Source organism: Mixophyes fleayi, chromosome 6, assembly GCF_038048845.1.
Source record: "Mixophyes fleayi isolate aMixFle1 chromosome 6, aMixFle1.hap1, whole genome shotgun sequence".
Classification (NCBI taxonomy): domain Eukaryota; kingdom Metazoa; phylum Chordata; class Amphibia; order Anura; family Limnodynastidae; genus Mixophyes; species Mixophyes fleayi.
Window position 1 is genome coordinate 3,852,527 of NC_134407.1, and position 16,238 is coordinate 3,868,764.

General features: G+C 43.4%; 1 protein-coding gene across 20 annotated transcripts in view; it reads left to right on the forward strand.

Annotated features, from left to right (window-relative positions):
- The window catches only part of ABLIM1 (actin binding LIM protein 1), a 180,659-nt gene that overhangs the window by 125,461 nt on the left and 38,960 nt on the right, over window positions 1–16,238 (forward strand). For all 20 annotated transcript variants that reach the window (XM_075215623.1, XM_075215617.1, XM_075215615.1 and 17 more), the window contains 2 exons: window positions 7,290–7,377; window positions 10,700–10,758. In XM_075215623.1, coding sequence (XP_075071724.1) covers window positions 7,290–7,377; window positions 10,700–10,758 — 147 coding nt within the window. The remainder of the gene's footprint in view (window positions 1–7,289; window positions 7,378–10,699; window positions 10,759–16,238) is intronic.

The following is a 16,238-nucleotide window of genomic DNA, read 5'->3' on the forward strand; positions in this document are numbered from 1 at the left end:
TGAACAAGCCAAATTCCTTGTGGGAGAATGTCCTGCGGGTGGATGAGATCCACTTAGAGCCCATCATCCCTATGTATACAGAGCCGAGAAGAGCAGACCCCTTCCCTACAGTCACATGGAGGAGGCTCAGGGGTGATTTGGGGTTACTGTGCTGCATCTGGCACTGGGTGTCGTGAACGTGTACGTGGCACCATGATATCTGGAGACCACCAGACCATTTTGGAACACAATGTTGAACCGGGTGTCAGAATCTGGGTCTTCAGTGACCCCAAACGCTTCATAAAGCCCCTGCTGGACTGTTCTGAAGAGTCAGCAACGAGTCCAGATGTAAATCCCATAGGACACCGGGGGAGAGATCTGAGAGCAGCAGATGGGAGACGTCACCTTCATGTCTGGGAGAACTGGGGCAGTTTGTACCAGAGACCCCACCTGTGGCTATAGGGAGCGGCTGGATGCAGTTACATTAACCAATGGTCAATATTTGGTTATATTTAGAGGAAATTGGGAGTTATTATTAAAAAAAATACAATGGTGCCAATATTATGGGGCACCTCTATACCAGAATTACCACCATAACTATGTGGTAAGAATAAGTAGGAAATCATTATCCTGGTGCCCAAGCAAACCAGTCAGCTGCCATCTCCCGTCCTGAGTCATTCAATATCCACATAACACCTCACTTCTCACTAGTTCCTGATATATAATCTGGCTGCCTGTACTGTGTGCAGGGACCTGATACAGTCTCTCAATTACGCTGCTCAAAGTTTTATGTCTGTCGCCCAATCCAAACCCTCTGTAAACAGATTTGTTAACATCGTTGTAGAGGATAGGTAAAGTCCTGCAGCAGGAATATAATTATAGATTCATCTGTTAGTATGTCTGTTACATAGATACTTATAATTGTGCATTTAACACAGAGACCCAGATCTTTATAAAATGTAATTATAGGAATTTGCTTCATTTTCCCCTATAATTAAAGACTTCAGATTAACGCGTTTAACCGGAGACACAGAAACAAGATTAATAACAGCGTTTGCTTGTTACATTGTTTCACTGGTCTATTTTTATGTATTTCTCTTCTGCCCCAGTTCTTGGTGCCATTAATTTGGTGATGAGGACACGTGAATCATCGGTTTATTTATTTTCCAGTGTCAGAGCTGTTTTCTGCAGCTGCTAAAAAGTTGTTGTTTGTGGATCTATCTGCTCCAGTTTCCATCTCTGTGATTCTGACTGTCGTGTTGGGAGGAAAATATCTGAAAACTGGGGGGGAGAGGGGGGCACAACTTTCATTAAGTTCCCTCTTAGCCGGAACCCCCTTCTCCCATATTCTCCAGCTAATCTGTGACAGTAACGGCATCACACCCAGTAACCAGCGTGAACAGCGATGGGTTAAACTAGGCTTCGGGTTTCGGAATACGTTGAGTTGGTGCATTGATGATAAAAAGTGGATTACACTGCTAATTTAATTTATGGTCCCGTGATAAAACATCATCATCATCATCATCATCACAATTTATTTCTATAGCGCCACTAATTCCGCAGCGCTGTACAGAAAACTCACTCACATCAGTCCCTGCCCCATTGGAGCTTACAGTCTAAATTCCCTAACACACACACACACACACACACACACACACAAACACACACAGATACACACAGATACACACACACACACACAGACAGACAGACAGACACACACACAGACAGACACACAGACAGACAGGCAGACACACAGGCAGACACACACACACAGACAGACAGACACACACAGACAGACACACAGACAGACAGACAGACACACACACAGACAGACAGACAGACAGACAGACACAGACAGACACACAGACACACACACAGACACACAGACAGACACAGACACACACACACAGATACACAGACAGACAGACACACACAAACACACATACAGACACAGACACACACACACACACACACACAGATACACAGACAGACAGACACACACAGACAGACAGACACACACACAGACACACAGACAGACACACAGACAGACACAGACAAGGGTCAATTTGTTAGCAGCCTATTAACCTACCGGTATGTCTTTGGAGAACAGATCTCCTTGTAGAGCTCTTATTGTGTTCATTGGAAACTGTAGATTGTACAATGCCAGTTCAATTAAGCTGGCTAAACACAGGGGCATCCCGACGCTTGGTGCAAGTGCTGAACAACCGGATCCGTTTCCAATTTAGCCGCACATCTAACTGAACTAAATGTCGCCCCTCGTAGATGACTGGTTTCTGTTACGTCTGGAATGGGAATTTCCAAATATTGCTGATAAAGATCTGAAGGGTTTCACATTCATTATTATGGGGGTGTCCTGGTAGTTTTTCCGAACACGTCCACTGCGATATCTGTGCAGCACGGCACAGTGGTTAGCATTGCTGCCTCACAGCTCTGGGATCATTCCAACCAGGGCCTTATCTGTGTACAATTTGTATGTTCTCTCCGTGTTTCCGTGAGTCTCCTCCTGGGGCTCCGAGTTTCCTCCCACACTCATAAACATTCTGGTAGGTTAATTGTCTGCAGGGTAAAGTGGACCCTAGTGTGTGTGTTAGTGAATATAGATTGTAAGCTCCATTGGGGCAGGGACGGATGTGGATGATTACATATTCTCTGTACAGCGCTGCGGAGTATAATTGACACTATATAAATAAATGATAATAATATTTGGTGATTTTAGCTATGATATTGTGTTGTATATCCTGTAACAATATGGCCTCATCCACTCCATTGAGGAGTGTGCAGTCAATCTGCAAATATAACTTTTCACGCCCTACCCGCACCAGTTTCCTCCTCTGCCTGGTTAGTTCACTTGAAAAGAAAACTTTTGTGTAGACCACAATTATTATGTGAATTTATACACTATGTTGCCTTTCGAATAATGAAATTATTACAATAAACATGGGCTGTATTATGACCAGAGTCACATTTTCTATCACTGTCTACGCAGACATCTGCATGGTATGTCACGTTGTTGCCGTGGACGATCTGTCTTTATTTGCGCGTAATCTGGTGAGATCTGTTGAAGCTCAGTTTGTTTCCGAACGCCGCCAGGCATTTAGCAATGCTAAGTGGGCACCATGTTTCTTTTTAGGATATAATAAGCAGACTGAAGGAAAAAATGAGTCTTCCTGCCCTCATTAGTGAGATATTTTGGTTTAATTGAGGGGAAGCTGGAGCTCGTTAGCCGACCTCTGACCTTAACCCTTAACCTTCTATTAAATGTGCACCAGAAGTGAGTTTAGTACAGTTTTATGTGGTCTCATCCCAACCCCCAAACAATACAACATTCTCACATTTCATTCTTCAATATCGAGTCCTATCCTGAAGAGCTTACAATCTAGAGGAATTAATTTGATTAAAACAAGCAATATTTGTGAGATGTGTATTATTCATGACATATAGTAACAGAACTTCATTTTTAGGTATGTATTTTGGTACTCTACCTCTGCTCTATGGCAAGCTTAGGACACAATTGACTCCTTCAGCTGTGGTGGTACCACAAGTCCCAGCATGCTGTGAGTAGTAGCTCTACAACAGTAAGAGAGCCACAAACTGCCTGTGTGATAATACAGGTTTTATTATTTTATATTAGAAACGGTAGAAGAGGTTTATAGAGCAGGTTCTTGGTGTAATGTAACAGTAGAGAGAGACGAGAGTTGTGGTCTCTTTGAATGCTTTAATCAAATGTAATAATAAGTCGGAGAGAGAATAGGCCGGGTTATTGTTAGCTCTTGGGTCAGGTAAGAGAAGGACAAGGGGCTGTTTCCTGCTTGTGGTTACATTTGTGTATAGTTATCAGACCAAGTTACCGTTGTGGAAAATTATAATTTACAGAGATCCTCAGTTCTTTCCTAATTAACGAATTTACAGGGAGATTTGCATGTAACTCTGCATGATGAAAAGAAATAGATTGAACTGACAGCAGCTGGTAACGACCGTTTTCTGGTTTAAATTATTTCGCTGGCATTGGAGAAATGTTTTGGCTTTTTCTATCCCCCGTTTGATAGATTACAGGTGCGGAGATGAAGAGTGGAGTTGTGTTTTTTGCTTACAAAGTCGTTCAGAAATTAGAGGTGCAGAAAATTGCATCCAGAGCTATTTATACGGAACTGATCGTGGTTGTACGTGAAGGAACGCGGGGATTGTGCACAGATATTGGGATAAGTGGGGGCGATCCTCATCTCAGCCCAATTGTGTTCTCCGGTATGAGATATCACAGTCACCACAATGTATGTGAGCGTGTTTCTGATTGTATGTTGTGTGTGGATATCGTCTTGGTGGCAGAAGTACTAATTATCATGGGCGTATACTCCATGCTGATGCTGGTGGTTCCGCAGATACGGCACCCTGGTACCTATGTGGGCATCAATGTATCAGTCATGCAGTTGTGGGTTTTATTCCTGACCAGGCCCTAACTGTGAGAAGTATGTTGTCCCCAGGTGCTCCAGTTTCCTCCCACACTCCAATGATATACAGGTCGGTTAGCCGTCCGGTGACGGAATTAACCCTGTGTGTGTGTGTCCATGTGGGAAGGAATATAGATTGTAAGCTCCGCTGGGGCGGGGTCTGGTGTGAGTGGTTAAATATTCTCTTCTCTATATAAAAAAAAACCTGTTCATAAATAAATAATACATTTGTCGCCTTATTGTCAATATATTGGGAGCAAAAGTTTCAGTTATGTATGGGGCGGACTAAGTGTGATTGCACCGTGCTTGGTACATTCGGTAAAGATGCCGCACATAACGTGATTATCTGGATCTGGGACACCTATGTAACAAGATTGCGCAGTCGTAGATGCTCTCCACTGTGCAAATCTGGCTCTTTGTAAATGGTATTTTTTCGGGAACGTAACAGACCTCAGACCAAGGAGAACAGAGAAACAGGGAACCTCTAAGAACAGTCTGAGAACTGTAACCCTCCGCAGGCTGTGTCCTGATTGGAACATTCCCTGGTTTCCTGCGCACAGGGAGTTAAACGCTCCGTTCCAATCAACTGATGTCATTTAGTTTATTTACTTTACGAGGAACTTCCTCTCTCAATCTGAGGAATTCTTTAGGTCCTGATTCCTGAGAAAGCTGCTGAGCAGATTGTGTTTCTCTATAATTTCGGTTGTTACACATTAGGCGCCTGCAGCTGCCTCTAATCTGTCCGCAGGAACTATCTGTCAACTGCAGACTAAAACCTGGCTGATTCCATGTCCGACACGTTCTAGCTTAGTAACAAAAAGATCTTCTGTTTTCATGATAATTTGACCACTTGGGGGCGCTGTAGTCTGTCACCCAGTAATAAATATACAAACAGATGTTTATGTACATATGTTTCATTGAGATTAGTATAGAAGAATGGCGTTGTTTCGTATTTATCACATCAGTAACACAGATTCCTAATCTGTTATGTTTTATTAATCACCCAGAATCCTCTCTGTCTGTAGGGCAGGGTTAACAGGAATGCCTTGTAGCCGCACCTCCAGGTCCAACTGACAGAACACACCCATCATATGGTGAAAGAAAAAACAAACTTTAATTGTCAGCTTCTTTGGAAATAGACAAGACAAGGCTTGTGGAAGACGTAGATTGCAGCAATCACCTGTGTGGGCTTCAGCGCTTGTAATCAAACCCAGCTCCTATAGCCAGTCACACAGCGATGGATGTGCTGTTCAGCGCAACCCTCCTCTTCTGTCACATGGCCGCCATTGCAATTCGTGAGAATAACTCCTTCCTGAGCAGTGGGGGATGGAGGAATAAGGCCGGATGCTTCTTACTCTAGTGCGCTTCTAATATCCTGTATAAACATTCATACTGTGATTTATGTGTCAGTGTAACGTGGACTCTGAATTATTATAGTGTTATTACACACTCCCCCTACCCCCCTTTTCTATGGAGGGAGGAGGGCGGGCTACACAAAGCATCCATTGAAGTCTTCTTTATGAGGACCCTTAAAATCTTAATTAGACATGTTCCATAGCTTGTGACTATGTCTGTAACGCTGAGCATTCACTTCAACAATCAGCCCCTGATATCCGCGTTCATCTGTCACCCCCTCTGTGTTATTATAACTGGACACTGTGAGAACATCCTTACAATATCTATCGTCAACCGAGGGGTATTCACAGGTCTTTGAATGATTGAGAATGTTGATTTTTCTCTTCTTTTTTCCACTTAAATCTTTTAAGATATTGGAAGTTGAGATTATTATTTGTTGATAGGTGGCGTTATAAGTGATGTTTCTATCTTATAATACAGTGATTAAAATATAAAGAGACTTATATTAGTAATTTGCAAGATTTTTGTAAGTTTGAGGCATAGTAATGATAAGAAGTCTGCATTTAATCCTGGACTTGAGTGTTCGTAAATCATTTAATCAGACAATATACAGGGCAGTGAGGCCAACGCACTATAAAATCGTATCTAATATTTCCTATATAATCTAATTGTACAGATCCGGTCATTCGGGCAATTTATTTTTATAGGACCAACATACCCCATATATCTGTACAATCGGAGGACCGCATTCAGATGCATCTCTCCCTGCCCACACTGGAGCTTACAATCTAATTTGTTGCCCACGGCGCACAAACACATATAGGTAGTGAGAGGAATTTCCATTGGCTGCAGACTTAGTGGATTAGTGTTGTAGTGAGAGGGTCGGGGGTCTGCACAGTGTGTTATGGATTAACGCATTAGATATCTTCCCCCTCACTGGGTGGACATGAGGGTGGTCCTACTAAGCTTAACGAGCACTTGATGTAAATCTTGAACCCCTGGGACACAGCGCTGAGATCATAGAGTGTAAGCTGTGAGCAGGACCCTCTTACCTCTCTGTCTGTCTTCAATAAGCCTTTACCTGTATATAACACAGAGGTTATTTCCTAACCAATGAGAGCAGAGATCACTCCCCATAATAGGAGTACCGGCAGATCCCTCGTGTATTTACATTCTCCATCCTAAATATCAGTTGTGTCCTCTACATCCTTCTGTTCTCAAAGCTCAATTTACTCAAATCTAAGTGATGTATTTCATTAGAAAACTTAGTTATATTTAGTGTTATTTTGGTTTTTCTCATTTTTTTGTTATCTGGAAAGAGATAAATGCAACTTACTTCAAATTTCTAACCAAAATGCTAATGATATAATAAAAATTTTTTTTTATAATCAAAGGACAATACTAATGAGAACTAATTGTTTTATTTGTAAATGATGGACACGTGTGATGTAAGTCTGATGTCTGAGCGCTGTCTCTTTGTGCCCGCAGGCTGGTGACAAGCACTACCATCCCAGCTGTGCACGATGCAGCAGATGCCACCAGATGTTTACCGAAGGAGAGGAAATGTACCTTCAAGGTGAGACCCCCTGACCTGTCCCCCTCCCCCCACCCCGCAATGTGGCAATATGGGACAGTGCCCCCCAGTCTTCTGAAGCCCACCATGCTTGGGACACTCGCCCACTACGGCTGGAGACAGGAAATCTTTGAATCTCAGGGCTTCTGACGCCTCTTGTGTTAAGAGCACTGATTGGTCGGCTGCCGTCCAATCTAATCATCATGACACAGAGTGTACGGATTCATAGCATTCCTGCCACCAACTGAATGTATGGTGTGATCATTCTTATCTCACATCACAGTGTGTCCCTTTATTGGAGAACTGTCTTTCGGATTGTCCTTCTTTGTGCTCTGAATTCTGTAATGTTAGGTCGTACTTGTTTCTTGTCTCCTCTTATGGGGAGAATGACGTGGGGATGCATTTGCTAATGTCACAATATATAATCACTTTTATTAATACATTTTTATTTTCCAACTATAATTTAACATTTGAAAACCATTAACTTTAATTTCTTTTTAAAATCTCTTTATATAAAGTAGATTTAGCTCCATGGTCTATTAATAACATTTACTAAGCCATTCAGGTAAAAAATGCTAAAATCCCTGACCTGCTCCTCTCCCCTCTCTGCGTTATTAATGTTATCCCCGCCCATCGCGCAGCTCTGCGCTGTCCATTTTGCGTGAGCTCAGAATTCCCCGGGTACAGTCAGTAATGTTTACACTGGGCGGGGGTCTGGCTTTTGTTCTAGCGATAAATGTTTTAAGCTCGGCCAACTCACCTCCTCTATCGGGGTCTTGTGCTCATTACACCGTCACCTTCACCCTTTATATCACATTTTAGATTCCTGTACAGCTGATACATTTTCCTCTCTATTCTTAACAGTCCCCGTTCTTCCTGAGAACAGATCTACTGAAATATCTTTTCTGTAATCCATTTATAAATACACTGGATTGTGTGAAATGTATGAAAACTGAGTTATAATTAAAATCCCAGTAACGAGTGAGATCGTATTTCATGTCAGAAACATAAATATTTGTGCACTGAAGGGTCAGTTTGGAGATATTGTTTTTCCCATGTGACTCCCAGCTGCGGAGAAGTATTTCACATCATGATCTCAGCTGTGATCTGACCATCACCCCCTGACGCTGATTATTTATCCTCTGCTTTATAATCTCCTATATTTGTTATATATTACATTGATGAACAACTGCTGTATTTAGTTTGTTATATTTCATATTTGTCCCCTCATTTAATTACACTGCAGTTATTTCTCTATAAAGTATGTTATTTTATATGTTTATAGTATGCTTTAGGGCAATACAATTTAGAGCAGTGTTGTATGTTGTAGGCCTCATTCCATCACACCTGCCCATGTATGTATCCGTGTAAGCGTCATTCCATCACACCTGTCCATGTATGTATCCGTGTAAGCGTCATTCCATCACACCTGTCCATGTATGTATCCGTGTAAGCGTCATTCCATCACACCTGTCCATGTATGTATCCATGTAAGCGTCATTCAATCACACCTGTCCATGTGTGTATCAGTGTAAACGTCATTCCATCACACCTGTCCATGTATGTATCAGTGTAAACGTCATTCCTTCACACCTGTCCATGTATGTATCAGAGTAAGCGTCATTCCATCACACCTGTCCATGTATGTATCCGTGTAAGCGTCATTCTATCACACCTGCCCATGTATGTATCAGTGTAAGTGTCATTCTATCACACCTGTCCATGTATGTATCCGTGTAAGCGTCATTCTATCACACCTGTCCATGTATGTATCAATGTGTCATTCCATCACACCTGTCCATGTATGTATGTATGTATCAGTGTAAGTGTTATTCCATCACACCTGCCCATGTATGTATCAGTGTAAGTGTCATTCCATCACACCTCTCCATGTATGTATCAGTGTAAGTGTCATTCCATCACACCTGTCCATGTATGTATCCGTGTAAGCGTCATTCTATCACACCTGTCCATGTATGTATCAATGTGTCATTCCATCACACCTGTCCATGTATGTATGTATCAGTGTAAGTGTCATTCCATCACACCTGCCCATGTATGTATCAGTGTAAGTGTCATTCCATCACACCTGCCCATGTATGTATCAGTGTAAGTGTCATTCCATCACACCTGTCCATGTATGTATCAGTGTAAGTGTCATTCCATCACACCTGTCCATGTATGTATCAGTGTAAGTGTCATTCTATCACACCTGTCCATGTATGTATCAGTGTAAGTGTCATTCCATCACACCTGCCCATGTATGTATCAGTGTAAGTGTCATTCCATCACACCTGTCCATGTATGTATCAGTGTAAGTGTCATTCCATCACACCTGTCCATGTATGTATCAGTGTAAGTGTCATTCTATCACACCTGTCCATGTATGTATCAGTGTAAGTGTCATTCCATCACACCTGTCCATGTATGTATCAGTGTAAGCGTCATTCCATCACACCTGTCCATGTATGTATCAGTGACAACGTCATTCCATCACACCTGTTCATGTATGTATCAGTGTAAGTGTCATTCCATCACACCTGTCCATGTATGTATCAATGTGTCATTCCATCACACCTGTCCATGTATGTATCAGTGTAAGTGTCATTCCATCACACCTGTCCATGTATGTATCGGTATAAGCGTCATTCCATCACACCTGTCCATGTATGTATCAGTGACAACGTCATTCCATCACACCTGTTCATGTATGTATCAGTGTAAGCGTAATTCCATCACACCCGTCCATGTATGTATCAGTGACAGCGTCATTCCATCACACCTGTCCATGTATGTATCAGTGACAGCGTCATTCCATCACACCTGTCCATGTATGTATCAGTGACAGCGTCATTCCATCACACCTGTCCATGTATGTATCAGTGACAGCGTCATTCCATAACACCTGTCCATGTATGTATCAGTGACAGCGTCATTCCTTCACACCTGTCCATGTATGTATCAGTGACAGCGTCATTCCATCACACCCGTCCATGCTACAGTTGCCTATTTTATAGGTTGTGGAATTATTTCCCTGTATTTGGGGATTTAAGGGCTGGTAGTGGGGTCCCCTTCACTAACCAGCAGTATAATATTATCTGCACTTCCCATTTTACTGTTTTGATGAGTGCGAGTAACTTACATCCACAATGAGGGTTCAGAGATGACGTCTCTGCAGAGGAATGTGGTCTACAGAGCCAACGAGAGTCAGATGTTGGACAAACACTACAGAGACTGCCGCTCAGCTCTTATATCCAGGCTTAATATCGATCTGTGTCACCAGTGACCTCACCCCCAGCTCAGACCTATCTTTACCTTCTCACAGGTTCCACGGTCTGGCATCCCGACTGTAAGCAGTCCACCAAGGCGGAGGAGAAGCTGCGGGTAAGTGGAAACTTGTCCTGTTGTCTTGTAGGTAACCTCTAATACAATAGTTGTTATTCTAATACACAGAGTGATGGGAAATCATTAAGATATGTAAATCTTCTAGGAATAGTACAGACTTTGTTTCTGGTCATAATAAAGGCACCTAATTATAGGAGAACCATACGAAGCTGTGGACCATGAGATCACTCTATGCTAATTATTACAGATTAAAGCGATGGGAGAGGCATAATGGTGGTACTGGCATTGGTCAGAGTCTAACCGTTGTAGGAATAATGGGCTTTATTATGTAACCACAATTAATGATTAATAATATGATCCAGAGTAGAAAGGAAGAGAGACCATCTTAGCAGAGAGATATAGCATGAAATCAAATAACTCACAAACGTGACTGTTGTTATTTCATGTTCTGTGTACTATTTAGTAGCCCGGGAGCAGGTATTGTGTGGTCCAGAGGGCCAGTTGAGCTGTCAATGTATAGAACTCGTCCCGGGGCCGGAGGAATTCTGCTGCGGGAGGGCGTATAGCGCATATACTGTGTCCGCTTTAACGCTCCACCTGCTGTACATTATTATAAATATTAGAAGTCACCTCTGAATTCCATCACCTGTATAAAGGACCTTGTCCTGCTCCCTTCTGTCTTTATATAACCATGGAACTCCAAAGTGACTTGTAATACTATGTTATTTACATTTGGGGATACAATATTGCCTATATATTTTTAGTAAAGCTTTGAGCATTCTTTTGGATCCAATAACTCTCTAAATCTTGCATGTAACACCATTGTGCTTAATGTTGTACTAATGTGTAAACCGCATTGTTTCCAATTAGACAAATATGTAACATGACTGTGGGAAAGTTTTACGTTAACTCACTGGGAGAAAGGATCTTATAGGAAGTTTCCTCCCCAGGCACACAAGGAGGGAGAATGGTGCCTATTCTAGACCTGGAGTCTCTGCAATATAATTGTTGCGGTCAGGGATGTGGGCGGCTTCACCCAATATAAAGGGTATCTAACAGTTGTCAGCAGTCCTGCAATATTATCATCTTTAGATCATTTTTATCTATGGCTTTGAGGCCTCACATTGTTCTGTAATGTTTTTATGTACCCCAGAATGTTTTGGATCAGTGCGTTATCTAAGTTGCTGCAGCAGCGACTGCTGAAACTGTTCCACCTCACACAAGGCTGCGGCCCGCTCGGCATTGTGGGAGATCAGCCACGACCCTGAGATTGACCCGTCCGCGATGTGGAAATACTGAGATTATTGCTATGGGCCACGGTACAGGGAACGCACTGCTCTGCAGATCCTGGCTGTGATACAGAGCTGGAAGATGTGCTCTGTTGGAAACGATATAATCATTTATTGTTATACAACTCTGGCCGAGTGCGAGGAAGGGGTGAAACGAAATGTCAGGCGCAGTCAGACCCTGCCCCATAGAGCTTACAGTCACACAGAGTTCATGTCTCAGTCACTGTACAGTGCCTCACACTCACCATTTTCCCTGTACTAATTGTATAGTGTTTCAGACAATAATGGTTCCTGTACTTAAAGTTAATTTTCTGGTACTGTGACAGACACAAACAACTTCTTGCTTTGGAAGAACGGCGCTTTACATTGTTCACGTAACAAATAGCACAGTGGATTTTTGTCAGGATGACACCAGGCGACCCTCACTGTAGCCAGACACAGGTCACCTGCCATCTAGCTGGCAACAGTCGCCCCATCCACAAGACCAGACAGTGTTTTATCCTCCACCCAAGGACTACAAACCAATCACAGAAGACAACAAACCATTTATACCCATATGTTTGTGTGCTGTTAGAGAGACCAAGAGGGAATTTAACCCTGTCTGCTGTCTGTTCCTGCAGACTCCTTGGGTTTTTACCTATCCCTATGCAAATACCCCTCTTTGTCACAGCACATGCAGTGGTAGCAGACGTTTCATGAGATGAATTAGTCTTCATGAGAATATAGCTGATCGGAAGCAGTGATGTTTGTGTGAATGAATAAAGTCTGCATCTCTCAAAGATTGGTTCATGCCACAGATGGCAATCAAGTTTTGTGGAAAACGTTAGTTGGTAGACTCGCTAATTGACCACGATTCAAATTTGTGTCTTGCTTTTTCTGTTCTGTTTAAGATTTGCATTTTTAAATATTTTTATCTTCAAACACAGTTTTAATAAGATTTTTAAATAACTAAACAGTGTTTTTTTAATTCAAACTGTGAAGATTACTGTTCGCAACTAAAAGATATAAATATTAGCTCGGATGTGGTTTGGGCGCATCACCGTGTGCGTTCTGGCTTACGCATGGTCGAACGCGTGTGACTTTCTTAAGTTGAGATTTTTTTTTATCTATCAAACATTTTAGAAATTAGGGCAAATTTTAACACCTGTTTAATTAAATAAAGGATAGGATCTAACCTGGCCTCTTGCTAATGTCTACGTTGCATCGTCCTGTCCTCTAAATGGCAATTTCTGGGTCTACTGAGCTCCCAAGCACCGTATTTTGGCCTGCTTGTTGGGGTGATTGAGGTGTCCGGCGCTGTGCCCCATAAGTTTGACTTACCTTGGGTGTGGCGTTCCTCCACTGTGGTCCAGCGTTGCTCTCCCCTCTTCAACTCCATTGGGGAACGTCTTTGACACATAGGGGTGTAATCACATGATTGGAGAGTTTAGGGAGGATGGGCCAGGCAATTAGCAGTAGCAGAGAGGAGAGCAGCGCTGGACTGGAGAAACTCCGCACCCCAGGTAGTGTGGGTGGATCTCTGTATTGATCAGAATGAAAGAGATGCCACAGAAAACGTGACCTGTAGACCTTGGGGGGGAATCTTATAATTAAAGCTGTTCCAGATCTGAGCTGTATTTGCAAAACTCACTGCTCCCTCTACTGGCGAAGTGTGTGTAGTGCGCACCTCCGTCACAGCACGCACCCACTATTATGGCAGCTGGCGACTGAGTCTCCATCTGCCTGGCACGGGAGGGCTGGCAAGTTTTAGCCCGGGGCTGGGCTCAGCAGCCTATTAGGAACATTTTAATTGGAAAAATGTAGGTAGCCCAGTGACTCAGCCCAAGGTAGCCCAGTATGGGACCGACCTGGGGGGCAGATGCCCCTCTGCCCAATCAGCCCCTGATAATGATAACACTAATAATGTAAGAACCCCTCACATGCTACAAACACAGAAAGAGATACATTGTTGTGTTGAACATTGGTTTGTTACACAGTATCTGCAGGTTACTCCTTGAATCGGGGCAGCCCACTAAGGGACCGGCCGGGGGGCAGACCACTCCCCAGCCGAGCCAGCCCCTGGGTCCGGTGATACAGGAGTTACCTGTACCGCTGTATACGGCGTGTTATCTACATTCATATGAATCATCTGAGAGCTGTGAATAAGGACAATGTGTTCATGTTGATGGATGAGATAATTCTGTTAGTCTCCCGTCTGGATTAAACAGTGACGAACGTTTCAGATACTATAACTGAGCGATCCCAGACTTGAATAACATGTTTTCTAACCATTTGACAAATACCTGAATGTCTGGTGATCCTGTTTCCATAGAAGACACCTGTCGTCCTGACACCTGTGATTACGCACCACCCGGAGTACGTATACCGGGTGTATAGCTACACTCTGACCCCTCTTCTCCTGATAAGAGTTGCTGATACCCCTCTTGGGGTAAATAATTCTCTATAATACTATTATTTGAATATGTAGTGTGGATAGTGAACGTAAAAGCTGCTTGTGGTTCATTTGTCAGAATTCACTCATTTATTTTAGTATATTGAACGTCATAGGAGACATTATTGTTACTTTGTTCCCAAACGGAATTCCCAATAATTGCAACAATGAAAAATTCCTTCAGTGTTCTGTACCCCAAATTTTGCAACTTCAGGCAGCTGGACCCGTGGCTGCGCCATTCTCACATAGTGCCTGACCCTATAGGGCACTCTCTCTGTAACTAGCGCGCAACTTCTCACAGCGTCCAGTCCGAAGCGAGTAATGTAGCATCACACAGCTGTGTCACCCTTTGTGGTTACCGCAGAGAGGTCACGCCGCGTCCCATTTATCGTTTGGAGAACGTGGCGCACAGTGATGTCTCTGTTGGCATTATATGGCAAGGTGCAGTATGGTTCATTTTTTTGTGCCGGCAGCTATCCAAGGTATCCTTGATTGCCATATTGGGTTAGCAAATTGTCACAAGTGTGACCAGCTTCCACGGAAACATGAGACTGTAGGAAAAATTTTCCCTGCATGCAAAACCCTCCAGTATTTGCCCCTTGCATCATGCCGTGATGTATCTGGATGGGCTCCCACAGTCATAGTGTCTGTGTTGTGCATCTTCTGGCCTCCACCGTAGTGTGTGATTACTGTCCTGTACGTTCCTGCTCTGACGTCCTGTTACTATGACATGTGAGTTAGTGATAGACCCTGAAGGTGTCTGCGTTGTATCCGGCTGTCAGACATTGTATGGAATCTGATGGTTTGTCTGGCAGGTGTTCATTCTACTAACGTGTTTAAGGTTATAATATATTCATGGATAGCTGTTGCTGTTATGTTCATATACACTGATCAGTCACTATATTAAACCCACCAGCCTAATATTGTGTAGGTCCTCCTCGCGCTACCAAAACAGCTCTGACCCATCGAGGAATGGACCCCACAAGACCTCTGCAAGGTGTCCTGTGGTATCTGGCACCAAGACGTTCAGTGGCGCATGCAGGGGGGGTTTCTGGGTCTTCAGAAACCCCATACCTCCTCTAAAGAAGTGCCCCTGTACTATCCAGCAGCCGCGGCGCTGTCAAAGAAGCTTCCGCGGCGTTGCTGTATACACCACCTGCGGACGCTTCTTTGACAGCGCCGCGGCTGCTGGATAGTACAGAGCTGCCGAAACGGAGCTGCTTTCGCTTTTTTTCTTTTTTTGGGGGGGGGGGGGGGGTGGAAAATCCTGCGTGCGTCCCTGACGTTAGCAGCAGATTCTTTAAGTTACGAGTTGGGGCCTCCGTGGCTCGGACTTGTTTTTCCAGCACATCCCACAGATGATCGGATTGAAATCTTTGGGTTTTGGAAGCCAAGTCAACACCTTGTTTCCTTTTGTTATGTTCCTCAAACCATTCCTGAACAATTTTTGTAGTGTGGCAGGGCGCACTATCCTGGAGTGTGTGGGCGCTCTGACCGGTCTTTGGCTGCGATCACTGTGTGTTCTGACATCTATCACAGCCGGCATCAGCTTTTACAGCAGTTTGTGCTGCAGTAAATAGAAGACAAATGAGACCAGGGGCTGATAGTCCGATGTGTGTGGTGAATACGGTGTGAAGTCGGTGTCAGAGGTTGTCATATACTGTCTGCCAGATAAGATCTGAGCTTCTTCTGCCCCGATTCAAGGAGTAACCTGCAGATACTGTGTAACAAACCAATGTTCAACACAACAATGTATCTCTTTCTGTGTTTGTAGCATGTGAGGGGTTCTTACATTATTA